Raw genomic sequence first — 24,425 nt, 5'->3', positions numbered from 1 at the left:
ATAAAAAAAAATGTAAACAAAAAATTTTACCTCAGTAGACTGTTTAGATGACATTTTGTTTAAAAAAAATGTTTATATGTCCAATAGTTTTATTTTTGTAATGTTATTCAATTCTGAATTCGCTAGAATTTCCAAAAACATTCAGAACATGAATGAAATTCAAAATTATAACAAAAATATGGATCTGCAACACACTATACCTAAGGCTTTGTGTGAAATTGTAAAAAACTTCATGTACACAAATGTGACCACCAGGTCTGAAGGGTTTAAAAATGAATGGCCATCTGCAGTTAATGTTCTACGAATGCTTTTCACAGATGTACACCGAAAACTCTGCACAAACCGACTTGGGACACTTCCTAGATAGCACATGACGCCCAATGACGCCTTGAAGACGGCTTAAAGACGGCTTAGACCTAAAATAACCGTAAAATGGGTGTCTTCAAGGTGTCATGTGCTGAGTTCTGAGCCTTTCATTGTTAGTGTGACATATAGAATTTACCCTATGAAAGTGTTGCACATTTTTATTGCCACCCTGTATATCAACAATTTCGACCACAAATAACTTCTGCCATCTTTCGTGAACAGAAAGTATGTAACCGTTCGTTGTTGCTTAATCGGTAAAACGAGCACAGGTTTCTGCCTTATCGACGGTTCGTCCTCGTCCGACGAATGGTCGATATGCACTACGTGTCTGTGGTAAACGGGCCCATTCCACTTTATACATCACGTGTCCGTGGGTAAACAGGGCTGTTCTACTTGATCCAGAGTTTCCTACTTTAGCCGTGCGTGGCTTTCAACCGCGACGAATATCACGATCCACGACGCGGACCGCGATGGTACATCGGGGAAACTGGTCTCCTTAAATAGACCCGGCACTTTTTATAGAACTCGAAATCATTTCCTCGATCCACGAAATTCAATCTACTTTCTAACGTTTCCATTATTCGAGAAAAAGATTCGAGCGAAGAGAGATCCCTTCAAATTCGAAAATAAATATACGAACACATGCGGATATTAATTTCAGTAGATAAAATAGAATAACTTGCTTACTTCGATCGGTTAATCGAAATTGCAATATCGAATTTAATAAAATTCTAATCGATCGTTAGAAATCAGTGGATCAACCGAATTGATTATAATTTTTCGAAAGTATGTGGCTTGTAATATTACAGGTCAGAGATGACGCGACAATTCGCAGAAGACATTACATCGGTCGCGTTCGTAAGAGTTACGTTTAGCCAGCGATGTTTCCGTCAGCGTTGCCGCGGTTTAGTGCCAAACAGCTGCCCCAACGAAATCCAGAACGATCCGTTAATAATATCTTCGTTCTGCCTCGACACGCCTCATACTCCTACGATCTCTTTCACTTCCAATTTACCAACTGATCTCCATTCCAAACCCTCTACTAATCATCAATCAGCCGAATACAGTAAATCATTGATAAATGCTCAAAGGCTCCTCGGCACTGAACCTTAAATATTTCATAAACTAATGTCTATATAGAGCTGAAACAAATATCATTGGTGTCCGAATTCTATGCTTTATCACTGTGCTGAACCTCGTTAAAAAGTCAGCGTTGCACCTAGGGACCTCTGTTTGTCGAGAAGACTTCGAACACTCATCGACGATTTACTGTACCTAGCGTTCACTACAGGAACAAAAGAAATACAACTAAACAAGAGCCTAAAGACCACAAAGAAACCAGTCAAGCGCCCAGTGGGAGGGGGGGGGGATAGGGCCGGATCAAGGGGGGTTTTTGGGGGGCTGTATTCCCGGGCCCCACTTTCCGGGGGGCCCTCTTTTTTCCTTCCATTTCGTAATGATTAAATGTTATTTAATTCTATTTAAAATAAATTTCAATTGTTGAAGATTTATGTATTTCGTTGTGCTGTATTACAAAAAATCCACCCCTCCCTGCTTTTCAACCGAAAGGGCCCCCGAAAGTCTGATATCCCTAGGCCACAAAAAATCTTAATCCGGGGGGGGGGGGATCACGTCTGAACACTCGAGGATCCGAGCACTCATCGAGGATTTTCTGCAACGAATTACGAACTCTTCACAATTCTACCAGAATCTCGACAGAATTAACCATTTCTCCATTCCTATACAACTGCATAGGTTCCATTTCCCAAATTCTCATACAATTTCCCGCGGGAAAAATTCCAAGGACCGAAAGATCATTGGGTTCCATCGCGCGGAAACGTTTTGAAACGTTACCCCGCCAACCCTGAGCCCGATGCTAATTAAACGACCACGATCCCTCCCCTCTCGATCGATCTTCATTACTACCGAATGAAAGGGAAAACGAGGAAGCCCCGCTTTCCACGCCGGCACGCATAACGGCGGTACCCTGGCGGGATCGGACACACTTAAATGTTCCGTTCTGTCTCGGAAAGAACCGACGCTAGGAGGATCCCGATGATCGCCTCTGGCGAGTCAACGACGGCTGAGGCGGGGCAGGTCTCGGCTCCGTTTTCAGTTTCCGAATTATTTTTGGCAGCAGGCGGACGGGGCAGAGCTCTCGCCTAAAAATGCTTACGGCCGATGCGACGCCGTGATTGGTCGGTCGCCGACCACGTGAACAGCCAGCGGACGGGAGGTTCACGACGTCGGCTAGGGACCCACGATGGCACAGTCAGCTGCCTAAGGTCCGGTTGGCCAGTCGCAGCCAGCAAAAGTATCTTCTCAAGGTAAGCCTATCAAAAAAAAAAAAAAATAAAAGAAAAGAAAAAAACCAAAAAAAAAAAAAAGAAAAAGAGAACTCGTCTTCGGGCAGGACTGCGCCTGGAACGCACGCGTGCTTCTCCGTCATCAGGATCCGCGGAACTCGGACAGCTCGAAGATCCTCTTCGTTCTTCGAACCCCCGCGGGACTTCGTCTTCTTCTTCTTCTTCTTCTTCTTTCTATCGAGTGTGTCAGTGAGATAGGTGTGTTAAAACGGCGAGAGACCGTTTTCAAGGTCACTGGTGTTGCGTTTGTCGACTTGTTTCGATACTCGTTCCCCCCCCCCTCCCTCCACGTCGGGGGTGTATATATTGTGACGTTTATTTTTTTGTTTTATTTGGCGCGCGATCCGAGTGAGATTCTGCCGTGTGACCGCGAGAGGAGGGTCGAGTGACAGAGATCGTGAGACCAAGATCCTTCCTATTTTGTTAACTTCGAGTTCGACGCTCCTTCTATCATCGAGGGAGACACTCAGCTGGAAATCCCCGACTCTTCTAGCCGAACCCAACGGCTTCGCCTCTTTTAAAGTACCCAATACGTATTCTCGCGGTTGTTCGTCGTCGATAATTCCATCCAGATTCGAAGATCGTGTTGAGAACGGTCTCCTATCAGCTAGAAAGAAATCATGGTGGCTTGGACAAAGCTGTGCTTCCGCTAGGGGAAAAAGTGGCGGAACTCCTACCATTTGGTCTTGGGAATTATTGAAAATTATGTGAAATTAATATTTCGTTCAACATTTATTTCAGTACTTGAAATAAATTTACCGAGTTGTAGGAAGCTTTCTCTATATACCACTTTTCTCTTAGTGAAAAGTGTAAGGGAAACCTGCGAGAAAACTCAGCTTCCGCTAGGGGAAAAGTGACGTACGATCTCTTACCATTTGGTGTTGGGAATTACTAAAATTTATGTCAAATTAAGGTTCGGTTTGGCATTTATTTTAGTACTTGAAAAAAATTTACTGATTGGTTGGAGGCGTTTCTCCATAAGCGGAAACTGTAAGGGGAACCTACGAGAAAACTCTGCTTCCGCTAGGGGAAAAAGTTGTATATGGTGAAAGGTCTCCTAGCATTTGGTCTCGGGTGTCAGCGAAATTTATGCGAAATTAACATTTGATTTAACATTTATTTAAGTACTCGATATAAATTTATCAAGTGGTAGGATGCAAAGGCAAAGCCTTACGGATACTGTAACCCTTACGGCCACTTTATCCCCAAGTGGAAAGGCCTTGTACCACTTGGTCTCTGGAGTCACTAAAATTAATGCCAAATCAACAATCGGTTCAACATTTCTTTCACTCGGAGGATGTCCGTGGAAGAATTTAGGGAATGGTTAAAGAGGTTATTCGAAACATTTGACAGATCGTTTGGTATCTATATACAGTAAGTCCTCAATAAGTGTTCAGCACTGACAAGAAGAGGTCTCCAGGTGTACCACTGACTTTTCAACGATGTCAAGCACAGTGATAGAGCTTGGAATTCGTTAGCCAATAATATTTATTCCAACCGTATATGGCGTTCATAAAATATTTAATGTTCACTGCCGAGAAGCCTTCGAACACTCACCCAGTATTTACTGTACTTGAAATAAATTTATGGATTGAAATAATATTATGGACAGTGGCCCTTTATCCCCTGCCGGAAGCCGTGATTGCTCGTACATAGTACACTTGAACAGCCTTGTACCAGTATTTCGTCGGGGTTACCGATATCAATCCTCGACGGATATAGCCTACTTCACGACGCGTCTGAATCGGTCCCGTCTATTCTAACAACCGAGCACCTTGATCTTCCGGTTCTTCGTGTCCGATCTGGCTCGTTTCGAATTCGACGGCATCTGTTTACGAAAGCAGGATGAATTCTTCCTGCGATCGATTCATTGGCATGATTTACCGATCCTCTATCTCAGCACGTAGATCCACGGGTGGATTTTGATCCGAACGATGCCTGCGAAGGAGGTGTCGGCCGCGAGGTGCGGACTCTCTCGACGTGTTTTCTATTTTTACGGTGCCGGGCGATCGTCTTTGACATCGGAGACGAGAGACACACATCGGAGCCACGGCGGGACCGTGTCTTGGAATGGCTCGAGCGAGAGGGAATCTATACTTAGGCGAAGGCGATCGCCCATTACAAATATAAAAGGCGGCGACGCGCGCCAGTGATCGAATGAAATTCTTCTGGACAGATGATATCGTACGAATTTCTCTTCGATCAACGAAATCGTGTCGTTTATTTCTGCTTGGAACATTCTGTGGGATCGAATGCTAAAGGGAGGGGAACTGGGAAATTTTGAAAAATGGGATTTCTTGTTAATTCTAGGCACCTTTTGGTGGTTATTTAGTGTCCTTTAGTAATGGAATTACCGAACAAGTCGAAATTACTTAACGGTAGACTCTTGTAACGATGATTACAATGTTGTGACGATACAGTAAATCTTTGACGAGCGTTCGAAGGCTGAAGTCAAACGTATAGAGGAAGAAGATTGTTTGAATGGTAAATCGGAGGTCCTCGGATCGATTCCCCGTTCATCGAAATATTTTTTTTTTTAGTTTGCCAGTGCAATTTCGACAACTTTGATTTATTTTCATAGTACAGTGAATTTTTGATGAATTTTCGAAAGTTTCTTGGCACTGAACATTAAATATTTTATAAACTAATGGCCGTATGCGGTTGAAACAAGTATCATTGGGTAAAGAATGCCAAGCTCTATCACTGTGCTAATCTTCATTAAAAAGTCGGTGTTACTGATTACTATTAGAGACTATTAACCTTCGAGCACTCATCACGGATTTACTGTATATTTTCTCGGATCGTTTGTACCTTTTATTACGATTTGAAAGTGAAGAAATTCGTTGACTTATAAATTTGTAAATTTTCAAAATTTTGTTTTGTTTATCGATCTGATAGACATGGATTATAGTTTTTGTCGTCGAAATTCCTGCCTGTATTATGAATGCACATATATAAAATCATAGTATACTATGATGTATACTAGTTTCTATAAAAGCCGTAACTCCCTAAGTGCATTTGTCTACTATAGTAGACGCCTACTTCGTCACTTTCGTGACAATATTTGGAACATTTCTTGCCGATCGACGGTACCAAACTTCTTTAACCTCTTGAGAAATACTGCCACCTACGTGTACATTTACTTTTTCTTTTATTCAAGCATCACCTCGAAACTGTAATTAAATATTCACTGGGACATTTCCCAACAAAAACGGACATTTCCCCAATTAATTGTCGTTAATATTTACAAATATTTTTTAATTAAATACAGCCGAAGAATAAAAAAAATATTCTTTCTAGTCTGAATAAAAATGTCCCGGAAGAGGGACATATCGTGAGAAAACATATTCTTTATAAAAAAAATGTTTTAAATAGTTTCAAAACGATTATTGATTCTTGTTTTTATAAAGAAAAAAAAATGTTTGGCACAAGATAGAAAAAGATGCAGTGATTGGGATAACATCTCAAAAAGCTACTGTTGTGGTATAGCCCCCTCTTGCAATGAACTTCTCAATTGTTCCACGAGCAATATTCTCCTATTCACGGAAGAGATTCTTTGTTCAATAAATGAATGGATTAGGAACCATCCCCACCAGTACCGTGTAATTTTAATGCAGTTTCGCGGAGCAACTAGATAGACTCGAATGTCGTCTCGCGTGCACATACAAGCAGGTTACACAATCGATGCACGCGGGTAAATTTGGAAGCTATTTTGAAACATTGTACCCGACACATTGCCGTCGTTTCCACGTCGGCACGTAAGACCCCTAGCCAAGAAAATGAATTACCTTCCGTTCTCTAAATACGACACGATCGTTCATCAACCAATTCTTCGAATAACTTTCGTTACAGTATATCCTCGATGAGTGTTCGAAGATTCCTCGGGCCTGAACATTAAATATTTCGTAAATTAATAGCCATATACGTTTGAAATAAATATCATTGGCTTCAGAATTTCAAGTTCTCTGTGCTAAACCTCAGTAAAAAGTCAGTGTTACACCTGATGACCTCTCTTTGTCAATGTCGAATATCCTTCGACCACTTATCGAGAATTTACTGTAACCTCAATCCCGGAAATTCTCGAAATTCATTCTCGATTGCACACAGGAACGTTTCCGATCCGTTCCCAACCGCTCGCGATTATTGTTTCGGTAACGATAAAACAAAACTCTATCCTAGTTTCTATATTTAACACCAGTTATTTCCATCCTCTGACGCGAGGAGGCGTTTCAAGTGTTCTCTCTTTCTCTCCTTTCACGGTCTCTCGGGTGGTTTAACGAAAATTCCATCGATGAATCAATGTTTCTTTTTTTTTTTTTTGCTTCTTATCGCCTGTATTAACCGAGAGTCATCGAGATTTCGCGTGAGAAATATCACGGATACGTTTCGTTATCCAGGTGAATACGGTTTCGCCTTATCAGGGTGGCTCCCAGAAGGGCTTCCCTTATCGGTCCCATTTTTCTCCAGAATTCGATTCTTGACTTTCCGTTTCCTCGACGTCGAACCGAGTCGAGGCGACCAGAGTGTCTACCGGGTCGTTGCATCCAAATTTGGATCGTACCGACGCACCCGACGTAGATCGTCTTCGTCGTCGTCGTCGGTGTGTTGTCGGGACGCGACGGTTGGGATAGTGGGGGACGACGAGTCTATTTTCGAGCGGCCGGATATTCTATACCGCCGTCGTACGCGTCCGTTTGCGCGAGGAGGGCGAAAATTTACGCGGGGAAACCGACGATTTATCGCTGGGATCCACTGGAAACGGCTGTCATTGGGTCCAGAGAGAGAAAAAAAATTTATTGGGGTGACGCAATCCCGGGAGTAGAGGGTGGGATTCTTTTAGCATCATTCTAGGGTGGATGCATCAATAAATGAACACGTACCGAATATTATATATATAAAATAATATATTAATGTATGAAATTTATATATAAAATAATATATTAATGGATGAAATTTGTATATAAAATAAAATAGTACTGAATATTATATGTAAAACGAGTAAATTGAGTTATTAAAATAAGCAAATAATTAATATTGAGTTTCATTCAGTTCAGATTGGTTAGAAATTTTCATGTATAGGTGAAATCTGTGGTTTTTCGTTTTAATTTGAAGGATCTTGCCACTGTGAAGATCTGGAAAATTGGCATTTTTTTGGGAATTTCTTTTTCAGTGAACGAAATGTTTGACGTAAATGAAGTGTTGTCTATTTATTAATACACTTATTGAGAGTATAGATAAATATTTTCAAAGCAGTACATAATTTTTTCTTGGCGCTCTTTTTAGTACAATATATGTGTAAAAAAACTATTAAATGTTTCAAAAAAATTTTTGTTGTACTATCAATAAGTGTATTAATAACTAGACAACACTTCAGTTGTGTTAAACATTTCGCTCACGGAAAAAAAATTCTCAAAAAATGACAATTTTTTAGGATTTCACAATGGAAAGATCTCTTGGCCCAATTTCCCTTTAGCGGCCAGATAAAAGGAGACACAAAAATTTTTTTTACTTACATGAATATATAATAATTAAAGGCCAGGAAGTTTTGTTTATCATATCTTCGTTGCATTCTTTAAAAAAATTCCTAAATATCACTTTTTCGGGCTGCTAGAGAAGAAAAGGGCCTTAATGAATTACATTTCTTAATTTTTCATATAGAAATCTGTACGTTGTGGAAAGGTACAGATATTAAAAAATCTAATTTTTATGTGCCAAATATATATTAATATTATTATCGTTTAAAATTCGATTTTACTAGTTGCAACATCCTGTAAGTGTTCACTCATTGGTGCGTTTACCCTACTTCTTTTTTCTACGCGTTTATATTTAACGGCCGTTTATAATGTTTGCATCTTCGAAATATATATACACATCCATTTGACCTGCCCCATCGAGATGAAATAAAGCACGATGACATAACCAGCGACGTTATTGTTATTTTGCCACGGATACGTGAAACAACCGTTCTCTATACACTTTATTTTTAGGTAGACGCGTGTAGCAGCCAGGTACCAAGATGGCGGACGATGAGGTTAGGTGGGTACCGGAAACATCTCCTTTAATAGGAGCACAATTTATTTTATCAATCTAATTTTCATTCTTCTTAAGGTTTTGATGAGGAAAATGAAGGGAAAGTTTTATTAAATATTAAGAATATACTTTGGATGTGTACGCAAGTATAGCACCCTATGGTGTAATTTGTAGATATTTGAATTGTAGTAAAGTTTGTATTAATCAATTAAGATTCTATCAAGCCTGTAAATGAATCAGAAACCAGACATTCGATCACACACTTATTAACACGTTGAGTGCTACAGTTTTTACTATACTTACAATGTTGTGTGGAGATACATCTATTTAAATTATTGCTATAAAAAATCTAAATGTTTTTGTGTTAACTTGTACGTTAATCATTTCGACCATTACTCTCTGTTAGAATTCATGAGATTGTAAGTATTTCTGTTTAGAAATTGAGTTTTCTCGCATAGGATAATTTTCGTCTGTCAATTACAATACCAATAAACGTGTTAGATATTTTGTTATACAAAATTTAGCAGACACCGCATAACATCCCATACATTTTGCACAGACATATATTCACCCTAAACAGAATAAAATAAAAATTACAAATCTGTTCCATGATTTTCTGGAAGATCGTAGTATCGATCCCATGGAACATTTCGTCGATCGATCGCCTTTTAACATATTTCTTTTCTCCTTTTCATGTTTCGCCGGCCACGGATGTTCAATGCACCTGAATCTTGACTTTACACGGAAATGACGAACAATGGATCTTCCCCTCTCCGTTTGGAACACGCAGTATAATTAACCGTTTCGAAAGGTACGCATCGTTTGTGTTGTTTGTCTTTGTGAGAAACCCACCCCTGGAGACACGACACCATCCCCCTTAGAAACAATTTGATTCGGGCAAAAAAAATAAAACAAAACAGAAAGAAACATAATCAATCCACGTGCAATCACACGACAGCATTCTTACGTTGGAGACTTTTTGAATTTTGCTCCGTATTAAATATTTTTTTGCTTGGTAGTCGATGTGTTAGATGTAGAAGGAGCTTCGCGAATAAGCGAAAGCTTCGATCATGTCGGAGCTCCGAATCGACCGGAGCTCCGTGTCTTTTTTTCCCCTTCTTTTTTTCTGGTTTTTTTTTTTAAAGTGGAAACCTGATGCGACTACGCAGAAGGTGGTCCACAAGGAACCACGCAGTTTGACGGTAGTTTTCCTTGTGTCCCTAAACAATAACGAGGAGATCGTAGAAGTTTATCCCCGTTGCGATGAATCCCACCTCGATTTTTCCTTCTTTTTTTTCCTGTACAGCGGAACTTCGTGGAATCCCTGGCTCCTCTGATTTTTCTATTTTCCATCCGTCTTTCCTTAGCTGCTCATTTTTTATGGAATACCGGATTACCCGTAATACGGTTCCCACCCGAACGGAGGGAAAGTCCTCGCGGAAATCCTACGAATATCATTTTGCATTCGAGTTTACTTCGGTGCTTTCTTTTTCCCTCGAATGAATAATCTATTTCTGGCCGAATCGGGTGTAGATAGAGCTCTCGAAAAGTAAATATGAACTTCTTACGTCAATATTTCTGTCGAAGATAAAAACGGAGGGAAAGTTATCGAAAGTTTTGGATGGCTGGGATAACGTGTTTCGCTTTTCGTGGTATAACCGACGTATATTTCGCTGGTATATAAACGTAAAATCTCGTCCACCCGGGAGAGTAAGAGATAGATCCGGAAGTATTACGGCCGACATGTCGGTTGCCTCCGTGGGATGGACTTTGCCTCTGATTTATCGGGCCAACTCACGTCCTTATTTCAACATTATTTACCACCGTGTGCTCCTGCCCGTATACTCTATCTGTTCTCCGTTCTTCACGGTGTTCCTTTTACACCTCCTATATACATCCATTCGTGTTTGTAAAAATGTTTCATCCACTGTATATGGGGTGGTTCACAACGACTGGAAGGAGCTTTGATAGATTGTTCGGTAGATTCTGGTTCGGTAGAAAGTTAAATGAAATATGGTAGCCCTTGGAGGACGATGACTGGGTCATTTTGACTCGAGTTTTCATGAACTTCAACCATATTAAGTTAGTAGGGTAAAGTAACGAATGAATGACCATTAGGCAAAGAAATGTAAATAATAAATTTAAAATTATTAAATGTTCAAAAATGGAATGTAGTTGCACTTTTAATATCCAATATTTTTTCATAATTTATATAATAATATTTTCATAATTATAATAATAATAATCTTCATCTTGTAGTCTTTGTTGCACTTACTACATTGGATACAAAAAGAGGAATATATATTCTTACGAATATGTTGCAATGCACGAAGCAAATGTAAAGGACGAGATTCAATATACCTATAGTATGACAGTTATTATTAGAGATACTAGCAGACCGCAGTATTAAAAATAGGATCTATGCTCGTACAATAACTCATCCGACTCGAAATCCGCCGAATAATTTATCAAAGCCACTTGCATCACCCACAATATTACAACATCTTAACGGAAACAGCGTTTTTCTTCTCCTTCGTTCTATTTCCTCGGTGCACTCGAATTGGCACAGAAGATGTTTTCGGGATACATAAACATCAGAATTCTATCACAAATTTTCTTCTGTGCGTCGAAAATTAATTCCATACACGAGAAACTTTTTGATGAAAGGAGTAAAAGCGTATTTCCGTTTCCTTCCGCTTTCCTTTTGCCACGCGAAGACGTTCAACCCTTTCTCGTCGAAGTCTGAGAATCCCCCTTTATGGCATTTTTACCATCACGGTTAAACGTCTAGGAAGCTCCCGTTAGCTTCTTACCAACGAAAAATAATTACGAGATACGCAAGCCCCCAGGCATAGAACTTGCCCTCCCCCCAGAGGGAAAAAAGTGGCTTTGTCCTACTCTAGAGGAGAAAAACTAGACCCCCTCCCCGGAGGAAAAAAATAATATAAAATTTAACATAAGATACATTTTACACTCCCTCTCCCTTCCACCCTAGAGGAGGAAAATAATATTATGAAATTTCCCATAAGATAAATTTTCTACCCCTTCCCACTCTAGAGGTGGAAAATACTATTATGAAATTTCCCATAAGATAAATTTTCTACCCCCTCCCACCCTTGAGGACAAACACAATATTATGAAATTTACCTTAAGATAAATTTTCTACCCCTTCCCACTCTAGAGGAGGAAAATAATATTATGAAATTTCCCATAAGATCAATTTTCTACACCCTCCCACCCTTGGGGACATACACAATATTATGAAATTTACCTTAAGATAAATTTTCTACCCCCTTCCCACTCTAGAGGAGGAAAATAATATTATGAAATTTCCCATAAGATAAATTTTCTACCCCCTCCCACCCTTGAGGACAAACACAATATTATGAAATTTACCTTAAGATCAATTTTCTACCCCTTTCCACTCTAGAGCAGGAAAATAATATTATGAAATTTCCCATAAGATAAATTTTCTACCCCTTCCCACTCTAGAGGAGGAAAATAATATTATGAAATTTTCCATAAGATATAATTTTCTACCCCCTCCCACCCTTAAGGACAAACACAATATTATGAAATTTACCTTAAGATAAATTTTCTACCCCCTTCCCACTCTAGAGGAGGAAAATAATATTATGAAATTTCCGATAAGATAAATTTTCTACCCCCCACCCCCCCACCGTGAAGGGGAAAAATAATGAAATTTCTCATAAAATAAATTATTTTGTCCCCTCTCCTCGGAAAGCTCATACCTATGTCTCTGACTATTTCGACGGAAAAGTGTTTAAAACAGTCGTCGCGTGATCCTTTAATTCGACCAAAGACCGTTTCCGTAGCGAGCAAGTGTTACGATAGAGTAGACCTGTCCAAGCACGAGCAACGTAGATAACCAAGAGATACCTGTGGGTAACGTAAACACTACGGTCGCATGAAAGACAAAATATTTCTGTGTCCTGGCGACGGCGTCGCGCCCTTTGTGATCCGCTGCATGCTACTCACGCTTCACGGCTTTATAATTAACGGCGTGTTCGATGGAAACTTACTGCACATACGTTCCCGAGAGAGTTTCAATTACACGAAATGGGTTTCATGGAACTGGCGACCAGAGGGGATTCGTTCGAATCTTCGGCGTGAATATGAACCAATCATGCATGTCGTCGACTGTTCACGCAATTTATGATCTATTCACGACTTGCGTATATTTGAAGTACGGTAGAACTACCCTCGACCGAAATCAAGTCACTTGAATACTTGGCCATTCAGACACTCTGATTATATTCGAACTTTCTGTTTTCTATTTGTGGTACGTACAGGGTGAGTCTCGTGACATGAAGACTTTGAATAATTTGTAAATCGTTTGTTCTACGAAAATATACAGTACTGTTGACGAGTTGTTGTTACTTGATTTTTTCATCGAGATAGGAAGATCACTTTTTGTATTTTAAATTCTACGTCGAAAAGGTATTATACCAAATAAGGTACTAAAATTAATCATTTCCGAGATCATTCATATCTCGATAAAATGGCAAAGTAACGATAAGTCGATTAAAGTACTTTATGTCCCCTTGGGAACCATGCAACTTTTGTTTGAAACATTTTTTCGTTCAGCAAATAATTTACGAGTTATTAGAAGTAAAGTGTACAGTTGTATGTTCAATCACTCACGGATAACGAACGTGGGTATTAAGACTCAGACTGTAAACCTACACTAAAACGCAGGCTAAAACTTCTGATAAAATGTTAATTCAGAATTTCGTATTTGTATTGTATCTATTTTTATCTATTCTAGTTCAATTTACCATTAACTGTTTGCATTCATTCCTCGATAATACATATATAGAGATCGCTTTGAAAGAAGTATCTAGTTCCATTATCACTGTTTAAATAGATTATCACTATCTGAAAATTAACATTAAACATTTAATCTTACAATAAAATTAATATTAAAATTTTTTCAATTATACAATCGTCTCGAAATTTGTATAACTCGGATGCTGGCAGTTCTACCGTACCACATAAAGATTGAGAATTTGTTGCACACACAGACATCGCTGCAAATCACACACGAAAAAAAAAAACAGCTTTCTGAACGCTTCAAGCTCCTTTGAGGACGGAACTCGAGGCGTACGAAATTTTTCCTCTTGGAGGATGCATCGCTCATTTATTATACACACGTTTTGACCGTTGCCCTCGCGTTCCGTCCGCGCCGAGCCACGCGAACGAATTTAACTCATGATCTCGTCTCTTTTTCTTTACAGAGGAAACGTCTCGAGGATGTACGTAAGAGGGGGAAAACTATCGGCGAACCGTAAAGTCAACCGGAAAAAGGACGATCGCCACGCGAGAAAAAACTTTTTCACTAACTTGTCCAGCCACGCTAATGGAACGGTTATCCGCGACGGTTTTTTTGCATCGAGGCCTCGTCATCGTTCGAAACTTTTAAAATTGTTTAAACTTCACGATTTTAGCTAACCCAGAACAACGTGTATTGTCGTATTCCTTTTTTCTTATGCACGATTATCCACGACGTTTTTTGTTTCGAGGCCTCGTCACCGTTCTTTTGACATTATTTAAACTTTTATTTTATCGAAATTTGTTAAGTAGAACAACATATTCTTACATACAGGGTGAGTCAATAAGAAATACCAGAATAACCCGTTACCTATTGATTGCATCAGAAAACGTTTTAATGAATTATGTAGCATTTTAAGGGATGCAACGGATGGGTACGATTTGATTTTTCTATGTCTTATTTCTTTTAAGATAGTAAGACAATCTTGAGTTTTTTCAAGGTCATTGCATCTGTTGTTTTAATACCACATTGTTACCTATAGCACGATGGTATTAGGAAAAAGATGCATTGACCTTAGAAAAACTCAAGGTCATCTTGATTTAAAAAAAAGAAGATATAATGAAATCAAATTGTATCCATCCGATGCGTCCTTTAAAATGCTGTACACTTCATTAAAACTTATTGTATGCGTAACATTATTGTTAAAAACAAAATATAGAAAAATAATAAAAATAATAAAAAAAATAAACGTATTGTTGCGAAACAATTCATTAGATCTTGAGTTATTTTAAATAGTAGTTTTCATTAGCTCACCCTGTGTATTCGTCTTTTTTATTTATTTTTGTTCTTCGTAAGATTGTTAATCGTTTCGTCGCGAAGAATTATTCTTCCGAGTCGGTCCCCGTTGAACGCGTAGCATCGAAACGTAGTCAGATAAGATGTTTTAAGGGAGTTTCACACGGAAAATGTAGGAAAAGAAGAGGAAACAGGCGGAGACCGACAGAAAGAGGGCGGAGGTCCGTGCCCGCCTCGAGGAGGCTTCCAAAGCCAAGAAGGCGAAGAAGGGTTTCATGACCCCTGACAGGAAGAAGAAGCTTAGGGTGAGTTTACACTGTATTTTTTGTTACTTTCCCGCCCATTCACCATTTTAAGGGGGTATTCCAGTCTAAAGTGTCATTTTTTAGATCTTTTTAAGGATTCTTTTTTTTATATAGAAACCATAAGACTTTTTGGTTTATTTTTACACTTTTTCATATATATTTATGCACGTTTTAACCCACTGACGATTGTAAGAGTACCAATATGCCATACGGTTTATCTGCAATTTTTGGTTCTACTATTTCAAACTTATTTTTTTCTCAGTCGTGTGGGTTGCTTAACCTCTTCAGGAACGAATTTATGAAGACCAGACAGAATTTTTTTTTATTCTTCGGCTGTATTTAATTTAAGTATATTTATCAATATTAACAATCAATTGGAAGAATATCCTTTTTTTTTGGGGACATTCCTAGTGAATATTTATTTCGAAGTTTGAATATCGATTTTCTCGATTTCCTTTTTGTAATTTACGTGTTAAAATAAGCAGAACAGGTTAATTTCAAAGTTTAAATTCGTTAATTTTACAAATTCGGACAGATCCATCCGCAGACATGCATTTAAAAATTCATACATTCAGAAATTATAACAAGAATAATCGACTGTATTTCAATGGTCTAGACTAGAATACCTTCTTAATCCCCAATCGGACAAACTTCCTTTTCGAAAACTCCTGGAACTTCCTTTTCAAAGACTCACGCAACTTCCTTTTCGAAAACCACTGGAGGAACTTCCGTGACGAAGAAACAGAAAATTTCCAGGAATCTTCCCACCGTTATTCGCACGAACTATCAACTGTCTCACGATATTTTCCGGCTGTATACGAATGTTTCACGCCCGCGAGAACAACTTTTCGCATTTACACTTCGCCACGAGCGTGGTTTACCGGTCATCTTAGATCTTCATTTCCTAGTCCCGTTGTCCAACGTCGTTCAAAGTCTCGTATATCTTTATTACCTCGTCGTACTTCAACGCCAGGAAGTTCCGCCCAGTTTTCGAATCATTCCTCCGTGTGGATTTCCTCTACTTTCGTAATAACAGGAATTCGTAAATAACAGGACGTTCGTATAATCGAACGTTGACATAACGGGTGTTCATATAATAAAACGTTCACATAATCGGTGTTCGTATAACGGAGGTTCTACTGTACATCTTTCGGGACTTATTTCTTATTGAGGGTCGATGAAAGAGAATTTATTCGCTGGTTTCTATTGCAGTCCCTTGGATATCCCCAAGATCCTTATCCGCGAAGTTTCAGTTCCTTTTTATTCGATCACTCGTACCCACAACGCGTCTCACCCCACCGTGTCTGTCCGCAGCTGTTGCTGCGCAAGAAAGCCGCCGAGGAATTGAAGAAGGAGCAGGAGAGAAAGGCCGCGGAAAGGAGGCGCATCATCGAGGAACGCTGCGGAAAACCGAAGAACACCGACGACGCGAGCGAAGGTACATTTCTTCTAGACCCACCTCGAAAATTCCGTCGAGATACTACGTATATACGTGACACGTGTATCTATACAGAGTGTCACGTAAGTCATGGTCCAATCGGGAATACCGGATGATTCTACGTGAATAAATAAATCGTAAAATATAAAATAAAATTTGTTCATTTGACACTTCGTTTTCGAGATAATCGAACATGAAAATCAGCTGGACACGCGTGCGATCGTAAGCTGCGTGTCCAAATTTGTTGCGTATGAAAATGTATCGTATAGTGATACGATACGATGATACGCAACGGTGTTACGCAACAAATGGATACGCACCTTGGATTTCACGTCTGTTCATTGTATTCCGTTTCTACTTACTATCATGAAGAATAGACGAGTTTCAGAAGTGAACAAAATTTTATTCTACACTTTCGACTGATTTTTTTCACATAAAACCACTCCGTACCCGTTTGTACCTCGAGTTACACGACACTCTGTGTATGAACCGCGTTCTCTCTCCGGGTTCGTTCAACTTCGTCAAGACGTACACGTTAGAGTATTATACACGACAACAGGGTCGAAGGTTTCTTCGCCGATTACTTCGTCGCAGGGTCCAATCGTGATCGAACGTTTAGATATGATATTTTCTCTGGTAATTATCCATCGATTACTATTATAATCGGTAGAATCTCGTTGCGAGTTGATCGTGCTTTCCGCTCGTTCGATCCGTCGTAAAGACGATCTCTTCGCTCCTCGGAGTGGAAATTTTCGGTTGCTCGCTGGATGGGATTATCGGACCGATAGTTCGATCACCTTGAAAGCTCGTTAACGTATACGATCTCGTTAAGTTACCAAAACCCCGAGGTTCCCAGGCAAAACCGTGTGTGTTCGACGAATATGTATATGCGACGCCGTGGGATGTCTACACGGGAGCTCGACGGTTGCTTTAGCAGGAATATTTGTAGACACACCTGTCAAAAGGTGCGGCGTCTTGGGAATTTTATTTAAGGAGGGACCACACTCGAGATATGAATTCGTGACTGTGCACCTGGTGTTTGTGCTTGGCCGAATGACGAGTTTTATGGAAGAGTAGTTAACCCTCGGATGATGGCGACTGGGTCCATTTTGATCCCGAAATTCAGAAACTTAGTGCAGCTTTCAGCTTACGGGAACTAAATCGCAGAGATGTTTATTATAGTATTTTATAAGAATACTGGCGTATTTTGAAGGAATTCGATTCAATACACATTTAAAGACAATAGGGGGTATTCAGACGTAGCTATCAATATTTTTTCGATCATGAAAAATCGTCCGTTTTCCGAGGGTTAATATTTTTTTAAAGTATAGGATACTTGTAGAAGAAAAACGTACAGATTATTTGTTGTTGTTTTAGTTTGAATTAGAAAGTAATGAGGGATAAGTAAAGACTTTGACTTAGAGTATGTGAACTTTAAACCTTTTTTTTTATAGAAGCTGTGATAATGAACAACAAAGTTTCTGTTTTATTTTGAAGCTACTAGAACAAACAATTTGGTGAAGAAATATCGTAAAACCATTAATAAAAGTACAATTTCTTGCACCAGCTCGAGTTCCTCAAACGATCGTCAACGAATATATGCACAAACACGCTGGGACACAGAATTAAAAATTAATATCTCGAGTGGCCTCTCTTAAACGAGACCCTCAGACACCGTAGTCGTCCACTAAAAGGGAACACGATCACGTGACTCCCAACCCCACCCCCCAAAAAAACTCGTTCCGTTGAATCGTGAAATGATGAAAAATTTTGTTGTCCGATCATTTTCACCTTGATCCACACAGAGACCGTGAAGCGCGTGCTGCGCGAGTACCACAATAGGATCACAGCATTGGAGGATCAAAAATTCGACCTCGAATATGTTGTTAAGAAGAAGGACTTCGAGGTACTTGAGAACGTGAACGGTTGCGAGAACGTTGTAACGAGAGACGTGCGAATAACGAGGCATTCACAAGACAAACACAGTTAACAACGATGCTCAATGTTGTTGCACCTGGGCAAAATAGAACGCGCTTGCCCGCGGTTGCGATTCACAGTTCGGCGTACGAAGCGTCGCGTACTTATCTTCGGGGCGTGTTTGCCAAACCTTGAGGACCGTCGATTACGCAACGGTAACAATGCAACTATTTATAAACGATCAGACAGTATTTACAATTATAGGACGGAGAGGTTTCTGCGATAGGAACTCGGAAATACAAGGACCTATATTTTTTTTTATATTATTTAACATGTATAGATATAGGTATATGGTACAATTGAATTCTGAAATTTGTTAATATCGGATATCATAAAGAAAAACGAATTTTATCAAAGGCTTTTCGTCAGTATTAGTATTATCAGAGATGGTTAGTATTAATAGAAAGATATCTGCGGTAGGAACGTGGAAATACAAGGAACTATATTTTTTATATTATTTAACATATTTAGATATAGGTACAATTGAATTCTGAAATTTGTCAATATCGGATACCATAAGAAAACGAATTTTATCCAAAGCTTTTCGTCAGTATTAGTATTATCAGAGATAGTTCTGCGGTAGAAACATGGAAATATAAACTATGTTTTTATATTATTTTAACATATTTAGACGTAGGTACATGGTACAGTTGAATCCTGAAATCTGTCAATATCGGATCTCATAAAGCAAAATTATTTTTATTATCAGAGAGGTTTCTGTGGTAGGAATGTTGAAATACAAAGAATTATATCTTTATATTATTCAATATACTTAGATGTAGGTACCGTTATGGATCCAATTCCTGATCACATAAGAGTAACTATCGCGGTTTTTGTAACGTATAAGTAGTAAAATAAACGCTCGGTTTAAACGAATCGAAAGCAATCTTCGTCACGAACTGTGAATACCTCTCATAGACGAACTCTTTACTCATATGCTACCCTGATCGCGGTAGCTACCCCCGCAACCCGGGCAAGCGTCGCGAGCTTCGCATTTCGTCTCTACGTTTTATTTTCTTTTCACATATACATTTTTTATACATCTTTTTTCTTTATTGTTCTTTTTATCTGACACACATAACACGGCTACTCTATCTGTCTTTCTCTATCTCTCTCTCTTTCTGTCTATCTGTCACTCTTTTCGCACAACTTTTTTCTGTTGTTCGCTCATTTTTTTCTTGTGCCGCCGCGATCCACGTTATTTCTGCTCTTCGTTTAATGCTATATCTGGTCGTATGTTTACTCATTTCTTTTCTATCATTTTTGGTCGATCCGACGCAAACTCGGTCGACCAATAAACACAGCCGTACTTACTTATAATTTAACTCTACATACCCGTCGATGATTTTTTCAGCGTATACACACCATTAGCTTACTGTGTTCTCACAATATTGTCACGGTGTTCTTTTTGATAACGGAACAATAATTCTCGTGTTCATCAGTTAACCGACATCTTGGTTTTCGAGGCGAACGGTCCGTCGTCTTGTCGTACAGTTAATCTCTTGCTTTCTGTGTTCTTGCATATAAAACAAAACAAACAAACAAAAATTAAAAAAAAAAAGAGCATAACCCCCGCCGTTCGATCTGTGTAGCGCCCCGCCCCCTCGAGTAGGATCCAGCTCGATCGTTGGATGGGGAACGACGTGTGACAAAAACGCGTGTGTTCTCGTCGATTTTTTACTCAGCTTTGATTCTTTTGGCCACGATCGTTCCCACGTTTTCACAATGTTGACCCCCCACCACCACCACCACCACCCTCTCGTATAATTTCGTTGACGAAAATCAATTGAGATATCCTTTTTATTTTTTTTTTTTAATTTTCTTTTATTTTTGTTCGTTTAACCACTGATAAATCGAAAGTTTCCCGGGGAAAAGAACAAGTAGAGAGTTAATCGCGACCGGCGAAACGCGCGTGTGCATCGCCGCGCCATAAAAAAAAAAAACGAAGCGTTTATCAAGGTGACTTGAAATTTTGACAGCTAGCGTGAAGTCCATTCTGACCCAGTATCATAAGAGGATCATCGTTCTCGAGGGGGAGAAGTACGACCTTGAGTACGAAGTCGCCAAGAAGGATTTCGAGGTCGAAACGTTTTTCGATGCACAAAAGACGAACACGTTGCAATTAACATATAAAACAGAACGGAATTACATAATAAATATTTTTTCATTTTATTTTCTCTCTCTCTCTGTTCCATTTTTGTCTTCTTTTGTTTTTCTTTATAATCAGCTCTTTTTGTTATAACTGGTTCTTCTGGATCCTCCGTTTTGTTTTCTTATTTTCTTTTTTTTTCTTTCGTTTTCTCATTAGAACGCAAGGAATTTTTGTTGCTAGAACGCAGCGCTGAGTAATTACAGATCGTTTTTGTTACTGTTTTTCTTTTTCTTTCGTTCACTTGATCAGTGATTACTTATTTTTGTTTTTAGAGAGAGAGAGAGAGAGAGGTTTCCGGCTGTTCACTAAACGACGTTGAATTTTTAGGCATCGAGGCTGTATCACAATTTAATTTGCATCAGAACTTTCTAACGTAGCGACTGGCCGATCATCTGACCATAGTATTTAGATACCATTTCCGTAGAGCGTACGTAAAACTCATTAGATGCGAAAACGCGAAAAAAACAAACACACATCACGTGGCAATACAATTATCTGCTAGGCAAGCCGCGAATCGTAGAATCGCAGCCAAGTAGTTATTGTCGAATAATACAATGTAATACATAACGCTGAATCACCTTAGTTCCTTCTTCGGTAGAACAAAACAGTTCTCGCATTATAATTTATTTATTTATTTTTATTTTTTTCTTAGTTTCTTTGCGCGTAGGCAAAATAGCCCATTATCCCTTTGACCATCCAGCAGTCCAGGGACTTAAACCGGTATGATTTTGATACCGGTATTATGCCATCAAAGCTATACCGAAACCGATATATTACCGATAACCGAAATAAATACCGGTATTTTTTCGGATTCTATAAGGGTAGGACTTATATAAGGTTATAAGGGCGAAGGTACAACCGAATATATCGGTATAATATCGGTATGATTTTAATACCGGTATTATACCATGAAAGCTATACCGAAACCGATATATTACCGAAAACCGAAATAAATACCGGTATTTTTTCTTACATAGGGTTATAAGGGCGAAGGTACAATTGAAAATATCGGTATAATATCGTTATTTTACGTCCCGTCAGAAGTCCCTGTCCAGCATACGAACGTCCGTGAAACACGTCCCCTTATATCCGCCTGGTATTCCTTCTTCGTGTCGGGGTTAACTTTTTTGTTTTTTTTTTTAAAAAAAAAAAAAAAAAAAAAAAAACAACGCGCGAGAAACTCATATTCTGTGTACATCCCTTGATTCTTTTCCCCTGATCCGCGATCAACCTCTTCTGACATTCGAAATTCTAATTGTTCGGAATCGAACAGACGATTAAGAACATCCACACGAAGGACAAGATCTGTTTTCTCGGTCGAGTTCTGGACGACCTTGGAGACAGATATATTTCTCTACGAACCAATATTTTCCTCGTTCTATTTTTTTTTCCGACAAAAGGGGCGATATTTATCTTCGTAAATGTTATAATGGAGATCTGATCGTTCCGTAGAACGACCGTAAGTACATCGTGAGATCGTTTTTTTCCGATCGAATACTCGACCCGGATAATTTTAGAAGTAGATATATTTTTCTTCGATCAACGTTTTTCCGTTCGTCCTTCTTTTTTTTTTTTCTATACGAAGCAAACGATCGAACTCCCTGTAAGGTATAATAATCCGATCGTTTCGCAAGAACGACAATAAGAACATCGTGACCGGTAAGAGATCTTTTTTGTCGATCAACAGCAACCGATCGACGACCGTAGATATACACACGTATTTTTGCACGGAGAATATTTTTCCGTTTTTTTTTTCTTTTGGTCCGTTTTCTTGCAAACGAAAGACGACGCAACGAGCGTAGAGTGGGGGTAGCATTACCCAGCGAAAAAAAGGGATGGCAGGACTCAGAGCCACATCCACCTTTAATGTTTTTTTTTCTATATTTTTTTCTCTCTCTTTTTCTGTACTTTCTCTTCTGTGAGAAACTTTTGTGCTTTTAGCCGAGCTCCAGACGATCTGTTCGGCATATTGGAACAGACTATACGCGCTCGAGGGCGATAAGTTTGACCTCGAGAGGCAAATTAGGTTGAGAGAATTCGAGGTAAATACGATCGGCTCGCCCGAAGGAGAACGAAAAAAAAAGAAACAAACAAACAAACAAATGCCTTTAACGAGTCTCCTCGCGCGGACTATATTTTTGTCTGGCCTCCCACGTGATTCGTTCGTTTTATTTTTCCTTTTCTGGATTTCAATTTAACTCTAGTCATCGATCGTGCGATTGGTCGATGTCTATTCGTGTCCGCTTCCGGTCGACGCACCTTCGAAACGTCTTTCTCCTTTTTTTTTTCTCTCTGTTTCTCTCGTTTCTTCCATCGTCTAGATTTAACAGAAAAATATTTCGTGGTCACGTTTATCTGTCTTGTGTTCTTTATATTCAATTTTCCCGTTCGCCGTATCCGAAAAGCAACTAGTACGGTGGATCGAAGTTTCGAAGGGGCTGAACACCCTGAGCCAGGACACTTCGTGTATCGTTCCGACACAGATGGAGGCCGATAGGACAATTTCCATTTCGAACTGGAAAGGAGAGATTTCAGAGCAGGTCACGTTCGCGTCGGTTCACACCGCGATGAGAAGTAGCCCAGCCAGCCGTTTGGTTGGCTCCTGGCATCGGCCGGGGCCGACCGCGATTAGACATTCGATTTTCGCGCCATTTTTATTACCAACCGAGCGGAGCGGGAGAGAGAGATTTCCAGCCGCAGAATCGCGGAATTTTACGAGCGTTTCGGATATTTGCCGAATCGTTCAAACTTTTTTTCCTAAATAATAGTTTTTGCTTTTGTTTTTTTTTGTTTTTTCTTTTTCGACGGCTGATACCCCAAAGAATTATTTTTTGAGGTTAGGGAGCCCCCCCTTTTTTTTTTCTCTCTCTCTCTCTCTCTCACTCCTCTTGCCTCCTGGCTATTTAGAGAAAATAACGTAATCGTGAATGGAAGATATCTGAGAGACACTCCATGTTCTTTGTAGACGATTTGAAGGAGATTTGCCAAATGTATTACGACCGCGTCTACCTTTGTGAGGGTCAGAAGTGGGATTTGGAGCGTGAAGTTCGGAAAAGGGACTTTGAGGTACAGGAGACAATAAAAAGAGCAAAGCCCCCAAAAACCAAATAAAACATTAAAAACAAAGAAAAATGATAAAAGAACCAAGAATATGTAAAAGAAAGTGAGAAACTGCGAACAATGCGAGGAGATGAAGTAACATAGCCAGTCAGTCGCTGAAGCGTTCTCTCTTCGCGTTGTCTCGTAGTTTTGTACCAAAAGCCCCCATCTTTCTGTACATACGTCTGTATTTATCTATCTTTGAGTTTTTTCTCTCTTTCACGATGTTTCTCCTGGAGAACACGTTGAGTGGCAAATTCAGCAACCAGAAAAATCGAACGGGGTTTAAAAAGACAAAAAACAAAAGCGAAAAAAATGAAACACTAACGGGGGAATAGAAAACGATTCGCGTTTCTTTTGTTTTACTTTGTTTCTCCGATTACCCGAGCGAGGACAAAACGAACGTGAGAAAGGGAACACGATGTTTTTTTGAACCTTTTTTTTTTTGGGGGTTTCTCACCCGTTTTCTTTCTTTTCCCGTCACGGACGACGCTTGTGTACGATCGATCGTTTTCAGTTTCTACTGTATAATCTTGGTCAGTCCTGCGATTCGGTGATTCAACCCATTTATTTCTTTATTGGAATCCGTTTTTTCCGCACACTA

At 39.4% G+C, this 24,425-nt stretch overlaps 1 protein-coding gene across 17 annotated transcripts in view; it reads left to right on the top strand.

Annotated features, from left to right (window-relative positions):
* The first annotated feature begins 2,546 nt into the window (after window positions 1-2,546).
* LOC107188714 (troponin I-like) overlaps window positions 2,547-24,425 on the top strand; it is a 42,569-nt gene continuing 20,690 nt past the window's right edge. For 2 of the 17 annotated variants that reach the window (XM_015577087.1, XM_015577059.1), the window contains exons 1-6: window positions 2,557-2,693; window positions 8,720-8,763; window positions 14,021-14,038; window positions 15,027-15,155; window positions 16,470-16,593; window positions 18,399-18,499. In XM_015577087.1, the coding sequence (XP_015432573.1) occupies window positions 8,749-8,763; window positions 14,021-14,038; window positions 15,027-15,155; window positions 16,470-16,593; window positions 18,399-18,499 (387 nt within the window). In that variant the 5' untranslated portion in view covers window positions 2,557-2,693; window positions 8,720-8,748. Of the gene's footprint in view, window positions 2,694-2,780; window positions 2,931-8,719; window positions 8,764-14,020; window positions 14,039-15,026; window positions 15,156-16,469; window positions 16,594-18,398; window positions 18,500-22,663; window positions 22,765-23,687; window positions 23,789-24,425 lie in introns of those variants that run through there. The other 15 variants (XM_015577142.1, XM_015577096.1, XM_015577080.1 and 12 more) reach the window with 14 other exon arrangements.

Source organism: Dufourea novaeangliae, unplaced genomic scaffold (genome assembly GCF_001272555.1).
Source record: "Dufourea novaeangliae isolate 0120121106 unplaced genomic scaffold, ASM127255v1 scaffold16, whole genome shotgun sequence".
Lineage (NCBI taxonomy): Eukaryota > Metazoa > Arthropoda > Insecta > Hymenoptera > Halictidae > Dufourea > Dufourea novaeangliae.
This window is presented reverse-complemented; position numbering and strand designations above follow the sequence as displayed.